The sequence below is a fragment of the Xiphophorus hellerii genome, chromosome 23 (assembly GCF_003331165.1).
Source record: "Xiphophorus hellerii strain 12219 chromosome 23, Xiphophorus_hellerii-4.1, whole genome shotgun sequence".
Lineage (NCBI taxonomy): Eukaryota > Metazoa > Chordata > Actinopteri > Cyprinodontiformes > Poeciliidae > Xiphophorus > Xiphophorus hellerii.
In genome coordinates, this window is record NC_045694.1 from 7,284,166 (window position 1) to 7,301,166 (window position 17,001).

The 17,001-nt window shown below is 35.7% G+C and overlaps 2 protein-coding genes across 3 annotated transcripts; one reads left to right on the plus strand and one right to left on the minus strand.

The window, feature by feature from the left end:
- The first annotated feature begins 429 nt into the window (after positions 1 to 429).
- Positions 430 to 7,143, plus strand: pdzd11 (PDZ domain containing 11). Of its 2 annotated transcripts, none has more exons than XM_032555611.1 (6): positions 430 to 549; positions 894 to 1,001; positions 4,372 to 4,512; positions 4,615 to 4,713; positions 5,834 to 5,894; positions 6,393 to 7,143. In XM_032555611.1, the coding sequence occupies exons 2-6, from the start codon at positions 909 to 911 to the stop codon at positions 6,425 to 6,427; spliced, it is 429 nt and encodes a 142-aa protein (XP_032411502.1). In that variant the 5' UTR covers positions 430 to 549; positions 894 to 908; the 3' UTR covers positions 6,428 to 7,143. The 2 variants fall into 2 exon arrangements, with proteins under 2 accessions (XP_032411502.1, XP_032411501.1); XM_032555610.1 differs by having other exon boundaries at positions 450 to 553.
- A 940-nt stretch (positions 7,144 to 8,083) lies between these two features.
- stard14 (START domain containing 14) lies at positions 8,084 to 12,851 on the minus strand. The gene is made up of 6 exons (XM_032554474.1): positions 12,536 to 12,851; positions 11,666 to 11,813; positions 11,304 to 11,407; positions 11,098 to 11,215; positions 10,959 to 11,011; positions 8,084 to 9,420 (listed from the first exon to the last, which is right to left on the minus strand). The coding sequence occupies exons 1-6, from the start codon at positions 12,692 to 12,694 to the stop codon at positions 9,214 to 9,216; spliced, it is 789 nt and encodes a 262-aa protein (XP_032410365.1). The 5' UTR covers positions 12,695 to 12,851; the 3' UTR covers positions 8,084 to 9,213.
- Positions 12,852 to 17,001: the final 4,150 nt, after the last annotated feature.

Here is a 17,001-nt window from a genome sequence, read left to right on the forward strand (position 1 = left end):
CCTGGTAGTAAGATATATTACTCTGTTAAAAGAAACAGTGGGTGTGTGGGAAAATTTAAGGAGAAAGATGAAAGGTGATATTAGATTTAGTGGTACAAGTTTAAGTTGTAGTATGAATTGAACAGTAAAGCATCCTACAAGACTCAGAGTGGTCAATCACAAGACACAATAGAGCAGGGGTGGGCAATCCTGGTCCTCGAGGGCCGGTGTCCTGCAACTCTTAGATGTCTCCCTGGTCCAACACACCTGAATCCAACAGCTGAATCACCTCCTAAGTGCAGTCAAGTTCTCCAGAGTCCTGCTAACGACCTCATTATTTGACTCAGGTGTGTTGAAGTAGAGATGCATCTAAAAGTTGCAGGACACCGGCCCTCGAGGACCAGGAGTGCCCACCCCTGCAATAGAGTATACAATTATTGACATGTCAAGAAGACATTCCCCAGTTCAAGTCTCATTAGCAGACAGTACAGCTGAGTTACAGCAGGTGGCGACAACGAGCTGGATTCCTCTAGTGGCGCAGGAGAAGAAGTGCAAACTGTTAGCTACCAGGCAGGTGACAGAAACTTACATCTTTTTCTTTTCATATTTCTTCTAAATATGCTGTGCAATCATCTAAAGAATTTGGGTAACAATGCTGAGCTACAGATTAGACATTGAAGGCGTGGTTGAAACGTGTTGAAAAGTTTAACCAGCCGAAGTAGCTTGAGTTAGCATCTATTTTGTAGCAACTGCTAACTGATATGAGTTTTCAGTTGTTTTTAATAAGACATAAAAGATGTTTTACTTAACTGTGCTTAACTTAATATAGTGCCGATTTCTTACGAGACGTTTCTGTGTGTTTAGATGGAAATGAGCGGTGAATGTTCGATATTGATGAACTTGTGTTTCGCTAGGAGTTCAAATGAACGATGGATCAGAAGATTCCTTATGATGACTACCAGCTGCCAGTGGTTTTCCTGCCTTCATATGAAAATCCACCGGCTTGGATTCCTCCTCAGGAGGTAAGACGAGACATAAACTATTCTGGTCAAATCTCGTCTGTAGGGGAAGATCTGTGGACCGCAATAAACATAAGACTTTAGTTTCGTAGTGTCTTGTGACAGTACATTTGAATAACATTAAAAAGTTTATTTATTTTAGTCATCTTGCCACATCGATTCATTTCACATATACAGTGATATGTTTTAAGCGTTTATTCGTGTTTCATTTAGATGATTATGACTTGCAACTAATGAAAATACAAAATTTTATTTCTGAAAGAATATAACATATTAGCAATAGTAAAAAAAAAAGGCTGACAAAAGAAGAATGCTACGTGAAAAACAGTAATTAAAAACAAACACAGGCTTTAATGGTACACAGTTTGTACTTCAAGAAGTTCCAAATTGAGTGTTTTACTTGCTTATTGTGCCATTTTACAATACTAATATGTTTTTTATTAAAACTACAACTCTTTTACTTTCCAAGTTTGAACCTTGGTTATTCAGTAGTTTCTTGTTTTCCTTGTTTATTTGCATGGAGACAAATGTTAAGTCTAAGCAAAGACTTTTATAGCATTAGCTAGTTTGCAATGCATGTCCCCACATGGACCTTAAATAACATAAAACAATTTAAAAGATAGCAAAACAACATGTCAGGATAAAATATCATACACAATATAAATCATAACATTAACCTAAAACTGCACACAGATTTTTAAATCTGACACCTTTTCTTCTATTTGTGAAAATTAATAATAAAATTATGTAACAGAAATACGACTAAATTTAGTAGTAGTTCCCAAGTGCTTATTGTGCAGAATCTTAAACGACTTTGTCCTTTTTGCTTTTGTCAGTGCAGTGAGACAAGTATATTATTCTGATTTTATGTGGTTAATTAGTTCAGCTGTTGGCTAGAGTACTTTATTTAACAGATGTTTCCCTCATACTGTATATTACTAAGTGTAATTTTAAAACTATGTTACCTTATAAAGAGTGAATGGATGAAGTGTTTAACACAAAGACTTGCTGTCTTTTCCAATCTGAAATATTTGCAAACTACCAAATCTGTCGCTCTTGTAAGTAAGAAAACCGTGTAGGAGCCCATAGGAACGGTAGGATACAGAATTTTGCCAATAGCTATTTTTTACAGTACTGGTTTAAAAAAATAGCCCTTTGCCCAGCTGCTGAACCGAAAGAAAATAACTGGTTTCTGATTTTAGCAGGCTACCAGAGCATGGCCAGCTACAATTACAGCCCCTGGGGAATAATTAGGGATCTGAAGATTGGAAAAGGACATGCGGATTATTTACTGTCCAGGCCACAATTATTTTCCTTGACAGGAAGGCAGTGACATTAACCATCAGCAGCAACGCCATTTTCCAACCTACATGATATGGCATAAGGATGTTTTATTGAAGAAGAACCTTATAATAAATTTATTTAATTTATATGTAAACACATCAGAGCTTATGTTTTTTATTTCCTTTATAAGAGTTTTATTACCTTCTATCTCTTTGTATGCAGCAGTTGCTGTTTCTTTTGTAATTCGTGTCCAAGGATTTACTACAAAATTACAGAAAATCTTTGTTTGAAAATTAAAGTGGAGAAAAGCACAAGTTATTAAATTGGTCAAATAAAAATACTGAAATGAACTGAAGTAAAGTTGATTTGAACCAGTAGCAGGGAAGCATCAGTTCCTAAAATTCAACAGTATATCATCCGAAAGACAAGTTTCTCCATCAACTTGGAAATAAAAGTCAACTTTTAAATGGGTCTTCTGCCATGAAGACGTGTTTAAAACAAAGCGTTCACTTGGTGAGAAGGAAATCTGTCAAAGGAAAAAGTTGTTTGTTTATAAATTGTTGATAGTTTCAGCTAAGAAAGAAAAAGACAAACTCAAAATATTCAAATACAGACGAACCAAAGGCAGGAGCGATGTTGTATGACCTGACACATAGGAAACAATATTTGTTTTGCTGCTTCAGTTCAGTATTTAGAAGTCAACTAGCTTTAACCTTTTGCTGAAAATATGACAATGTCTTCAGTTATGATTGCATCAGAAAGCTGCTGAACTCATTAGTAAGGATGTACAGACAGGCCTAACAACGTTTTCTCCGGGTTGAGTAACATTTTTACAAAGACGGTAACGTTGACAGATAATAGTAGCTGATTATCTTGAATGTCCTGCTTAGACTTGTTCATTACACATTTACAGTTAATTCAGTTAACAGGGTTAGTCTTGTAATGCTGCCCTTTTAACTAAAGTGTCTGTTTTATAAATGTTTTTAAATTAAATTTACATCAATCATTTTGTAACTATAATTGTGTGATTAGAAATTATGTATGTCCTCAGTAAGATTGTTTTTAAGTAGATTATTCCATTTTATCCTAATTTAAAAGTAGATTTTCTTAATATTTGTTGGATTTACCTTTTACTCTGTACTTGACTTTTCTTCATCACGTTTTCACACAATAGTTTGCTGGAATTTTGACCCATTTCTCCTGACAGAACTGCTGTAACTGAGTCCGATTTGTAGACTGCCTCGCTCACACACATTATCAGCTAGAGTAAAATTATTACTGTAAATAAATTTAAAAAATACTGACTTTGACCTTCACACAAACACACATTCATCTCTAGAATACAGAGCCAGTCTCCTTCCTTAACACTGTGATGGCACCAAGTGTGGGCATTTATTGTTCATAGTAAAAAACTAAACTGACAGTTTTATTGGACATTTTTGTTTCACTATTTGTTCTGCAAGAGCATCAATAAATATCAGTAAATTAAAAAAATATGATTAAGTGGAGTTATTGTGTGCAGTTTAGTGATATAAATGTAACTTTTTTGAGTAAGTTGCATCACGTTTCAAAATAAATATTTTTCAAGAACGTTATTTGTGTTTGTGACGTTACGTATATTGTGCAGTCATAGCCATAGATACCTGGAAAAGAAGTAGTAAATTTTTTTTTAATCATAATTTTATAAGTATTACAATAGTACCAAAAATATTACAATAAATTTTAAGTCCATATTGCCCATCCCTAGCCGGCACAAATATTTTTATGCTGTTTACTTTTCTACATTTATCTCTGAACAGATAAACCCTGCACCTTCAAGCATCTCAAATTACTCTTAAGAATGAAACAGATCTCTACTTTCTCTGCTATCTTTACTGATTTATTTTTATTTCCCCATGATGACTCACAAGAAATCAGTTTGTTGAGATTTTGGCTTAAAATACACCAGTTAAAATGTTAATTTACCTCAAAAACGTCTGACTTAAATGAGCAATTCTCTTATTATTCTAGCATATAGCAACTGTTTTAGCTGTCACACCATGTATGTAAGTTTCTGGGCTTCACTGTGTATTTCTTGGTTCCTTGTCAGAGGGTTCATCACCCAGACTACAACAACGAGCTCACCCAGTTCCTCCCTCGCACCGTCGTGTTGAAGAAACCTCCAGGAGCCCAGCTGGGTTTTAACATCCGAGGAGGCAAGGCATCGCAACTAGGAATCTTTATATCCAAGGTGTGTGCAGGTGTAGTTAGCATGCCTCCTAAACTTTTATTTTGTTTTTGAAAGACCTATATATTGTGGTAATAAATAATATTTTGTCTTTTGTGGTGTCAGGTAGTCCCAGATTCAGACGCCCACAGAGCAGGACTGCAGGAAGGAGATCAAGTTCTCTCTGTGAATGATGTGGATTTCCAAGACATAGAGCACTCGAGAGTAAGTCACAGCAGAACCAGTGAAAGTTACAGTTAATTCATCACAGTATTTACTTTGTTTAGCAACTCAGAAGGTAGGGAGACTCTGAAAATTGTTGTTGCAGTTTTTGTGCATTTTTCGTCACATTATCTGGTCTGAATTGTCTACTGGTTCAGCTGCAACTTATTTGGATTATCATCTCGCTGCTTAGGTTTGACAAAAGTATTATATACTTTTAGAAGTATATAATACTTTTATAGATATTTAGACTTACAAAAGTCTAAATACATTTTATGTAGACTAAAATGTAAAATCTAATGTTTTTAGTATATGCTTCTTTCATTTTTACAGAAAAGTTTCACCTGTAAATATTCCATAAAACAGAAGTCGAATACTTGTTGCCCATACTTCAAAATGGGAAAGAGAAGAAAACGGGCCATTTAAGTAATACAAATAAGTAATTTAAGTAATTTTTATATATAAATTATCAAATGGCTGTAAAAAAAACTAAATGACCAGAATCCTAAATTTTCCCATTTCTAATTAAAAAATCAAAACAACTGGAACACCCAGTGAGGATAGTGAGGGAGCTAAAGGTTCAAAACTACGACGTAGTAGCAGAGCAACGTAGATAGGAAAAAAAATGAGTAAATTTCTACCAAAAAAATCACAGAAATTTTCTAGAAAAAATAAGGACATTTGAGTCTGAAATGTTGAAAATTTGCTAGAAAAAACTTAGAAACTAGAAACTAAAAGTTTTTCTTAAACATTTCTGAGATCAACCTAAAAAAAGATTTTTAGCAAATTTTTTGACTGCTCAAAAAATGAGTGTAGTTTGTTTTTTGAGGTTTATCTCAAAAGTAGACTTTTTTTTGCTGCTATTTGTTTATATCTACAATTGTCCCAATTTGCCATCATACAAAGCTCATTCCTGGAGACTTGTGGTGAAATTTCCACATGAGATTGTGAGGATAGAAGATCATTATTTGTAAATGTTGATATAAAGTGAGCTGTGACAAAGCTTACTTCCTGTAAGCTTCTGTTCTGTTTAAGCACGTTACATTTTAAAAGTTTGAGGAACGAGTAGTGCAAGTCGTGAAATAAATCACCAGTCGCTGATAACATTTGTCGCCCTCTTTAGGCGGTAGAGATTCTGAAGACCGCTCGGGAAATTGTGATGAAGGTTCGCTTCTTTCCTTACAGTAAGTGTTTTGTTTCATAAATACAAACAAAGGCGTGTTTACAGGTTTGGTTTGCCTGGTTTCATTCAGTGAATATTTTTGCAGGCTACAGGAGGAGTAAACAATTGACATTATCAGATAAAATGTGTTGAAAACCCTGTTGTGACACTGATCTAAGCTGTGATAACATAAATGCTTTTCTTTGTACTCCAACACATTTAACTATTAATTTGAACCCTATCCAGTCAACATGCTCTATCTTGTTTGACTTAGATTAAATCTTCCATTTTCCTAACCTGTGAGAGCTTTATGTACCTTTTTCTGCATTTGAGTATTGAAAATAAAAGTATATCTCAGGATTTGGATGATTCTCAGCAGATATCATTCTGCTGTAACACCAGATCAAAATCTGTTGGATCTTAAAATGTTTCAAGGAGAAACACAGAAACGCTTTCCTGAATTATCTCTTGATGATTGGTTTTTCAGCTGAATAATGGTTTTCTCTGTTCCTCCCATCAGACTACCAGAGGCAAAAGGAGAGAACTGTCCACTAGGTGGCAGCAGCGTTCCTAAAACACTTCATTCGACGTCATTTTCCTGCTCCTACAGGCTCCTAAGCACTCTACCGCAGCTTCAAGATGACAGATTGTTGGTCTCATTCAAACTCCTCCATGTTGGGAAAATCCGTTCTCTGGTGTAGTGGTTAAAGATGGTGAAATATTGTCAGATCTACTGCAATATTTGATAGTTTCTGCCACATTATGGTCCAATCATATAGTGTTATGCTTTGCATTTGAAAATGTATCATTTTAATCTCAATTATTGATTTTTAAAAAAAGGTTTTTAATGTAATTTAGTATTGATAATGTCTCATCTATGTTTAATAGCATTTTGAAGTCTGAAATGGTACAGATTAGAGCACTAATCTTGACATTAGACACTTAAACAAAACATTAAAACACTGACGGATGTAATTGCTGGGGACATTGACTGTAAGAGCAAATTGTGCAAGACTTCTGATACATTTTAAATATTTCTCTGTCTGTGTCACTTTACAAGTTTTTGAGTATTTATCAAATATTGTAATTGTGTATGAAATTATAAAAACTGTAAATATGAATACTAATTTTAACATTATGCCATTTTTGTACAGTTTTTCCATTCAAGATACATGAACAAATTCAGGGGCCAAAAGGTTAACATCGCTTCATAAGACATTGTTATCCTTTTATTATGAAATGTCCTTAATAAAAAAACCATTGTTTGAGAATTTCAGTGCATTGCGTGTTTAACTACGTTCATTTTAAGTATTGATGTTGATGTCACTTCCTTATGTTTCCCTGGAGGATGTTGACATGAACAATCAGGTGTCGGTAACAGCCCAGGTAATTATTACATGGCAGGAATTCATGACAAATGAGCCAATTAATTAGATGGTAGATATTTTAACAGGGAACAAATATTGTAACTTATTTAGTACTTAGTAGTGAGCCTCTTTTCCTCTTTGAGACAATGTAAAGTAAAATTCTCCACACAAGGTGTGCACTGACCTGTTATCTGATCAAACTACACATTCCTAAAATTTTTCTTTTTTCCAGCTCATCCAAATTTTCAACTTTATTCCTTAAAGCAGGGGTTCGAACTCCAGTCCTCGAGGGCCGTTGTCCTGCAGTTTTTAGATGTGATACAGGTACAAATCACTGGAATGAAATGGCTTAATTACCTTTTTCTTGTGTAGATCAGTTCTCCAGAGCCTTGCTAATGACCTAATTATTCTATTCAGGTATGGTGCAGCAGAGGCACATCTAAAAGTTGCAGGGCACCAGCCCTCCAGGACTGGAGTTTCACACCTGTGCCTTCAAGTATACTTCTACATGTTTTTTCTTCAGCAGTGGAGTCTTGTGCAGTGCGGCCACAGAAATTAAGTGATTCTGACAGGTTCAGAAATGCATTTTTAACAAATTGTGTTATGTTGTTACCCAGCATTGCATGCTTTATGTGCCAAACCGTCAGTAAGATGCAGGATTGATTTAAATACTTGAAAACTGTTGTACATAGTTTGTGGAATAATTTTTGATTTCTTTGTAGATTAATTGGATTTATACCAGCATTTGTTAATATCAATAGAAACATACAAACAAAAACAATGTCTGCCACACACTGCACCAAGAAACACTGTTCATTACATAAAATACAGAAGTTTGCCAAGCATTTGTACAAACTTTTATTAAAAGGTTTGTGTAATTTTAGGTTCATCATTTAAACTCGACTCATGATGATTTGACGTTTTTCATAAATGCAACGTGGCACATAAAAGATGAATGACCACGGCTGACAGCTTTTCTGTGCACTGGAAGAACCGGCACCAGATCTGAAAACGAACTGGTTTGTTCCAGAACGAGTCGCAGAACTCGTTCCACTCGGTCTGTAGAGAAACCGACCCGATAAGAGGAATCCAGTCAATAGTAGAGATCACTGTTGTTAGCTTTATTTTTAAAAAGTCGACCTGAAATATTCTGAGAACATTAAAAAAACCTTCAGCCAAACAGGCGTCATTACAATCGTGGCTTCATCAGGTTAGTGTAATAAATAAATACAATAAAGTTCCCATCATGGTTTCAACCATTCTCAAATGGTTAACCAACATTGCTATTTACATCAAATGTTTCTCTTTGAGGGAATGACTGGCATATGTTACTCCATTGCACTTCATTTGATTGCACAACTTCTTCATTACACATTGAAAGGGACAAATCCAACCATCAATAATTAACTACTACATAGTATCTTCCTGAAAAACTGCCAAATTTCTGTCAACATACTAACATGAAACCTGCGTTGTATCATTTTAACTGGCCATATGCATGAGTTTGGAAAATAAAGAAAGTCTCTGAGGTTCTAACAGAAAGCTGCATTTTAGGAATTAAGACTGAGCATGGTCTAATTTTTAGTTGACAGACACCAAAAATATGCCAATATTTAACAGTCGTACTCCATTTCCTTTCACATTAAGCTTTGTGATTTTTTTTCATAGGTAGAAAATAAATACCCTGCCCAAAGACCCGTTGTGTTGTACTTCTTTAAAAATATCCACCACCTCTGTTCCTGTACACAAGCTTGGATTCAAAGAGGTGAATGGTACCTTGATCTGAACTCTTTTTTGCATTAAGACATTTGTAAACACTTCATACTGCTGTAAGGCACACTGATCGAAAACTGAAGGATTTAGTTGACATCGTAGAAAGCTGGGAGTCTTAAAGTCTCTCTTAAAAAAAACACTATATACAGGTCACCCCCAATCTCTCTTTTCGGCCACCTTTCCTTTATTACTGTGAGACTTTTAGCTGCTGTCTTCAGCGTCCTGACCGTCCAGTTTGGAGCTTTCATCCACGTTTTCGAGAGAGTCCGCTCTCTGTATGGACAGGACGGCAGGGTCTATGTAGGGGAGCTTGTTCTGCTTCGGGTTGAGCCAGGCCTTCACGTCGGGAGAGTTCTTCTTTTTCCACGCTGGGTAGTTCTTTCCCGCCTGGTGCACGCTACTCAACACCTGGAAAGATAAGAACGGCTGCTTTATGACTGAAACGATTTTTGCCACACCTCCACTCTCAGCAAACATTGCTCAAGATAAAAAGGTTTACATATATCACTGCGACAGATTATATTGAAGGTGGCTTAGTCAAACGTGAAAGAGTGTGAGAAACTCACTCTTTCACCAAGTGGAAACGTTAGGGGGAAAAACAATTAAACATATTCTAACTGGTTTTAAAACTGTGCAAAAGGCAAAAATAAAACTCATAAAGCAGCCAGTATTTATATATTTGGCTGCTTTGTAACATTGTCTCTTTTTGATCAAAGAAATACAAAACAAATCGATTTGAAGGCTTTCGATCTGATTCCACACACATAAAACATTTACCTCACATAAACTTTACCAAATATTTCACTAGCCAACTAGAAAGACACACGATCCAAAAACTTATTGCATATACTTTTATTTTGGAACTTATTTTCATTGTTTATGGTTCTGATCCCATAAACAATGATATGATCCCCATTTATCAGATCATGTCAATCCTTATGAAAGATAAAAAACTGACCTCTGATCAAACCAAATTAATGGAGCAGCAGTAAATCAAATTTCCTTACAGTACAGTTTACTTATAGTAGACTGTGATTAGATCAAAGGACCTGAATCAGTTTTCAAATTAAGTTGAGAATATCCACGTTACAAGCAAGAACTGATGCAAGGTCATTATATTTGCATACCCAACTTTTTTTGGTAGACCAAAAGTTTAAAATAAGAAAGAAATGTAAAGAGGAGAAGGACTAGCTTTGAGGGTTTACAGAAGTATGACTTATGGTTCGTACTACATGTCCAGTTTCTCTGGCCAAAACTTTGGAAGTTCAACATTGTCCTGGGACAGAATGACCAGCAGTTGGCTTTGTTGGTTATTAAGGAAGTATGTGATACAATCATTGGAAAATCTCTTGTTTTCATACCCAAAACTTGTGTAGAAAACAATTAACACTCCTAATGAATTGAGTATCAAAGTGCATAAATGTTTTCTGATTTATCTTTCTACTGATTTTCTGTTTTGTCTCTGCTAGTATTACAACTAGACTGAAGTTGACATCCTTTTTGTTTTTACTTCAGTGTTTTTCATGCTAGCTATGACACCCAAGCTCCCAAGCACACAAAATGCATTGTTTGCTTATTTTATGATTTTACTGTACCAAACAACCTAGATTTTGTATCAGCTCCCATTCAAAGTATAATGTCTACCGTCCTCGGAAAGGGGACGCTTGTAGCTCTGCATTTCTGTTTCGCTACAGGGCATAAGCAGCTGCAAGAACTTGTAAACGTGTCTCTAAATAGTTTCAATCGACGCAAGATCTGAAACCTGGGGAACGGGTTCTGCTGGGCGGCCAGGTAACACCTTGAGCTGAGATTCTCCTTTGTCAGCAGCAGCGGGTTTTACCTGGACAAGGCCCTTCAGTTGTGTTTCTATGGTTACCATTGTTGCTAGAGACACATGATTTAAGATAGTGAGGTCTTGATCCGTTTAAATTTGTGGCAGAACTTACCCGAGGAGCGAGGACTTGGGATGCTTTGTTCACCACCCATTTTGGAAGAGAACCTTAAAGAAAAACACATAAATGAGATATAAATGTCTCTGAAAATGTTGTGTAAGGATTTTTTGGATCTGGCTTGGTGTTTTCTTACCTTTTGGGTCAGCTTGTGAAAGATAAATGAAAATACAGCTGTTTGGTCCTGTAGCTTTGACATAATAACCAGTCAGGAGTGACACTGCTCTTACAATTTTGTTTTTTATCGGGAAGTCCTGCAAGCAAGACACAGAAAGTTGCAAAAATAGTGAGAAAAACAGATGAGTGTACATTAGATTAAGTTGTTTGGAGGAAGATGCATACCGGGTGTTTGACGGAGAAGTTCATGACAATGTACTCATCCCCCTTCACCCGCCATGAACGCAGAGTCACTACGTCTCTGTTCTTTATCGGCTTTGGACAGCGCCCTGTATACGAAGGTGAAAAAGTAAAAACATAACATTTTCCATTAGTTTATCACTTTCACAGCCTTGGATCCACGTGTTGTGACAGTAAATAGGCTTAGGAAAGTCTGAACAGGAGCAACAGGTTTGTGGAAAGATTGAAAGCAGTGACGATGTCTCACACAGAAGGCTATAAGTAGTGGTTTTAACTAAGAAAATAAAGAAATTCTAAAAACTGTAAAGCAAAGCCTTCACTTTGAATTAACAGAAAGGATTACTCACATGAGTAGTAGCCCACATCCGCATTGTCAGTGAGCCGGGCGATGTCGTAACTCTCCATCATGTTGGTGTCCCATTCCTTACGGTACTGGCCGTCATGAATAACGTCGTACATGGTGGCAGCCGGCACATCTTCGATGCTCATTCTACACTGAAACAGGAACAGCGTTTACTAAAACGTATACTATGAAACATCTTTCTAAGCTTTTCATCTTCTACCTCACAACGAAACAGAGTAATGGATAGGTGTACAAACATTACTAATAAATCAATAAACTAGTAAAGACATCTTTTTGTGCCATAAATGTGTCTGTTCTCTTATCTTTTGCATTGCGTATTACAGCTTGCACTTTAATGAAACTTTAGAGGTTATGTTCTGCAACTTGAAGATGCTTTTGTGGAACTTGCATGACATCCTCAAAAAACTTGCTTGTTCTTTATAAAGACAAATTGTTGGAACTTATCTGTACCTTTCATATAAACAGCATGCAACTTTCCTGGAACTTAAATGAACTTAAACTAGACTCACATTTAGCTTACCTGCTACCTACCTATAATTTCTTTGCAGCCACCATTGAACTTACCTGTAATTTAGGATGCTAAAAGTAGTGATAAGTTCCATAGAAACGCCAGGTGAGTTTCATTACAGATGCATTTTAGGAACATTTCTGGCAAGTCCTATAAAAGTTTCAGTAGAGCTCCTGGATACTAGACCATGTTTATTATTTACTCCTGCCCATTTTTGCTATGTACTTCATTTCTGAAGAGGATCTCAAAAGTTTGCTGATTTGAGAAACACTGAGGTACATTAGCTAACAATCTGGCCTAAACAGGAGCAAAACGTAATTACCATTAACATTTAAAGTAACTTACCTTGATTTTATGGACTTTGGGTGAGTTGATCCCCCTGTCTGGAAGAACTTCGATCCAAACTTGCTTTCCACTATTGTCATATTTAGTCAGCCAGTTCTCGGAGGCCAAACATTGCCTCTTGAAGTCCTCAAAAGCCCCCTCGTTGGGTAAAATACTCATTTTTGTCTAGTTTTGATTATGAAATAAATCTCAGTTCACTTCAGTCCAGTTTCGCCAGACGGTAAGGGTTGTACTGCGGCTACCTGTCTCTGCGTTGATGCGTTTATACGCACCAATCAAGTCGGGCAGGATTCCTGGGTTAATTCCTGCGCCATTCCTCTGAACAATGACAGCCTCACCCTCTGACGTCAGAGCGCTTCCGGAATCCAGGTGTGCGTAAAAGGAGAAAAAAAAGGCCAGGCCCCGCCCTAAAATACAGGTCTAAGCAACGTGCTAACAGCCGCCATTATTTAAACAATAAAACATATTTTCTCCAGGGGGAAACTAATACTAGAAGACTAGAAGAGACTTAGAATTGACAGCTAGATTCTTTAATTGTGTCGAGACTGTGGGAGGCTTAACAGAGTGGGTGTGTGTGTGTGTGTGAGTGAGGATTTCTCAAGGTTGATGGTTGATCACGACTTTTTTAAAAAGTAGGCGTACACTGAAAAAACAAATTATTAGAATTAACCAGTAAATTTACTCCTAGTTTTAATACTTACTTAAAATGTGCGCAGTTCAAACACAATTTTAAGTTAGTGGTGTTGTTTCATTACATACATTTGTTAACGGTGGAAATCAAAGGAAGTGTTTTTGAATTACATTTTCACTAATCATATAAGACATAATTAAAGTCTGATAAACTCTAATAACACTAGGATTTTGTTATAAAGACTTATTTTCCCCTTTAGTTTGGCTAAAAAAACTCATTTAGAGCCGACTTAATTTTTATGATAAATATCTACTGTAGCAATTTGTTGTCATTGTTTTTAAAAAAAACACCTATATATCTATTTTTAGGTTTTTGGAATAAAGAAAAATCACTATACATTTTCTTCTATATGATATTTATGGGGAAAAATAAAATAAAAACGCAGTTAATTTCCAACCAAGTGGTAAGAAAAATAAATCTAAAAAAATGTACTGGTACTTTTAGTGATGTTTTACTGTAGAAATTCAATGCAATTATTCCATGAAAAACTACTAAATATTATTTTATTTGTATTTAAAAAATCTTAGTTGGTTCTTTATCACTTTTGTCAAGGTTATTAAAAGTCATTGTCAAAGGTCATTAAGAGTCAACGGTTGTGCACTCCTCCACTAGGATAGGAGCATACTTATTATTTCCAAGTCAGGATAAACATTGTTCAGATATTTCAAACCTACAAGTTAAAGCAATCAATACAAGACACATTTGATTAATATAAATACTTTCATAACTACAGCAGTGTAATCAATCATCTTTATATTTTCTTCCATCTGTTGTCTGTTTAAAAGAAACAAGAAAATGTTACATAAATAGTAAAACTGCCTGATTTCAGGAAGGTAAATAACTGAACGACTACAGCTGTAATAATGATATTTATTACAACTAACCCACATTTGTCTGACTCTTTTCTTTGTTTACCATTAAGCAATGTCCCTAAAACACATTCTGACTGTTGTCATTGAGGACAGAGTTGGTTCAACTGGCCAAGTTTATAACCATCATTAATGCATGACACATGAAATATGATGCATTGCATCTAAATATTATTTTCTGATTGCAATATTACACATATTGACATTGCGATGCAATTTGATATATACTGTGCAGCTTCATTAAATGGTAATGCATTTATTTAATTCATGCTAATGATGTGTCATGTAAACATTTTTCTCAACAACACCTGCCAATATCTGCCGTTTACCCCGAGGCAAAAACTTCCTCTGGGTAAAAAAGATCAGCAGCTTGATTTCTTCTACACAGGAACTTTTTAACCACAAGTTATCCACGTTTCAAATGGACCTCTATAAACATGTCAGCACATGAAATGAAAATATCAGCTGACTGAATCAACATATTCAGTAACATTTTAATCAAAATAAGCAAAAAATAAAGGAGTTAATTCTGTAGAACGTAACCACTGTTGGATATTATGGTTACAAACTTATATGTTTGGTTAGTTTTTTGTATTTTATTGACTTATAAAATCAACATCCCTATAAAATCTGTTTTTATTGTGTAAATTGGGCTGGAACTGTAAATAAAGCAAGGTCATTCCTCTGTCATTCTGTTGTACAATGAATCAGAAAAACTCCCAAATTACTAATCTGAACAACTTTTCTCTGGCTGCGTAAGAGTTATTCTAATAGATGGCAAATCATCGCTTCAGTTGTTGGCAGTCTCTAAACACACTGGTGTCCTGAGCCTTTTATATGCGTCAGCCGACTGCAAGCTCACAAGACAATTTACCCATTTTCTTTCTTTTGAAACAGGTGCACACACCAGCTTAAGGTTTCCATCGGCTTATAAAAGTAAATAAAAGCATCTCCAACTTGATTCTGCCACCTTCATTGTCATTACTCTTAGAAAAATGCACATTTTTGGATGACTATCCGTAGATTAAACTACTCACTATGCGTGTTTTTCAAAAATGTGTATTCTAGAACACCTGTGATTTTATTACAAATTATATTGTTTAGCCAAAATACACATTTTCATTTTACAAGGCATGCTATTAAACATTTGCCAAAAGTTAGAACTAATGTACAGAAAGGAAATGTACTATTCTGTGCTGTACAACTATGGACTTTAATGACAACTTTAATGATAGTAAAAAAATTAAGGGAGAGATTAAACAACATTTCAGTAAAACCGCAAACAATGTAAGTTTCTGGTTTTGATTTGAATATATTACACTACAGTCAATTATGTACTTAGCCTAAAGTTACATGTATTCTGCCACGTTTTCTTCCATGTCTTGTTTTATATGTATTTCATTTGTAAAAACTGTTTTAGTGATGTAAATTATATGATGTGTGGACAACACTCTAACCCTATAAGAACAGTGGGCGCATTACTGCAGCTAAATGTGGATCTAAACTAAACTAAACCGTTTTTCATCATGGAAATGAAACTCGGTTGAGTCTGAGCTTTTTCTTCCATGGTTTGTGTGCAAACTGCAAACATGCTTCCTTCTTACCTTTCCTCTATAAAGGCCAGATTAGTGGAGTTCATGACTAACAGTCTTGCTTTCAGCTGTATTGCACTTCGTCACCGTCCCACGCTTTCACAAAGCTCCTAGAGCAACCCATTCTTTCACAAATGTTTGTAGAAGAAGTCAGAATGTCAAGGAGCTGCGTTTTATCCACACGCGGTTGTGGAAATGATCACCTGATTGAGGTGGTCTGGAATGGTGACTCAGTAATTTCAAAGCATATTGTTGTATTACAATAAGAATCCTTGATTTTCCAATCATTTGAGGAAAACCTCCTTATAGGTGACCTATTGTGCTTTCTTGAACAGATCTACAGGCTATACAAAACATGTCCATTACATTAGAACATTTTAGTCTGCTCAGTTCTGCCTGTTTTGAGCTAATTTCAGAATTAACTGTTTTTAGGACGTCTTGTCACTTTAAATCTGCTGCTGGCCATGCCGACCACCTCAACGTTTACACTCGCATGTGAAAACGGCTTCAAACTGATGCACAGTTGTACAATTTCCCTCTGTGAAAAACCATTAGAGCCTCCTCCACAACCAAAAAAAAAAAAAAAACGCAGAAAGTGATTCTGAATGATAACATCAAAACACTTGTCTTTTCCAGCAGCCATTGTACAGCACATACGGCAGTAAAACCAGTTCACCAGTGCTGAAACTCAGCTTGGGTTTCTAGATGACAGGCAAAACTCAGCTTGGGTTGCTAGGTAAAGGGTTGGGCTTCACTGGGCTTGCTAGGTGAGAACCAGTTTCCAGGTACCAAACAAAAACACCTTATTGCCAAAAACTGGCTGGAAGGGAGTTTTTAAAGCTCCTGGGCTGCTTTTAGACCCAAGTCTCTACTTATTCACTTATACTTACGATATTTAAGTATGATGATGATACAATATTAGAGCTATATTAAAACATGCATACAATTCATTTTGAAATAAAACATTTTAATGCTAAAAATGGGTAAAATGGGTCCTGGGTAGAACATATTTACATACAAATGTTAAATGCAAAATCAACCTGCCAATTGGGACCAGAGATGGAAATTAGCAAGCTGGCTATAACCTCATGTATTTACATGTAAATGTTCAATAATAATTATTGTCCCAATAAACAAAAACAAACTTGAAAATGTATATTTTTTGTACAGCTTTGGTTTATTAACAGCTTTGTCATTCCTTCAGCAAAAAGACCTTTTTTCAGTCTGTATGCTCCAGTTAATAAAAGATTAACTAAATTAGTTGATGATTGATTAGTCACTATTGATTATTGCAGCCCTACCCAAAATGGAAAT

Coding starts and splice junctions, on each gene's coding strand:
- pdzd11 (XM_032555611.1), top strand. CDS start 909: ATGGATCAGAAGATTCCTTATGATGACTACCAGCTGCCAGTGGTTTTC. Junction 1,002..4,371: donor CTTGGATTCCTCCTCAGGAG/GTAAGACGAGAC, acceptor GTTCCTTGTCAG/AGGGTTCATCACCCAGACTA. Junction 5,895..6,392: donor GGTTCGCTTCTTTCCTTACA/GTAAGTGTTTTG, acceptor TCCTCCCATCAG/ACTACCAGAGGCAAAAGGAG.
- stard14 (XM_032554474.1), bottom strand. CDS start 12,694: ATGAGTATTTTACCCAACGAGGGGGCTTTTGAGGACTTCAAGAGGCAA. Junction 11,408..11,665: donor GGATGTGGGCTACTACTCAT/GTGAGTAATCCT, acceptor CTTCGTATACAG/GGCGCTGTCCAAAGCCGATA. Junction 11,012..11,097: donor TTCACAAGCTGACCCAAAAG/GTAAGAAAACAC, acceptor TTTTTCTTTAAG/GTTCTCTTCCAAAATGGGTG.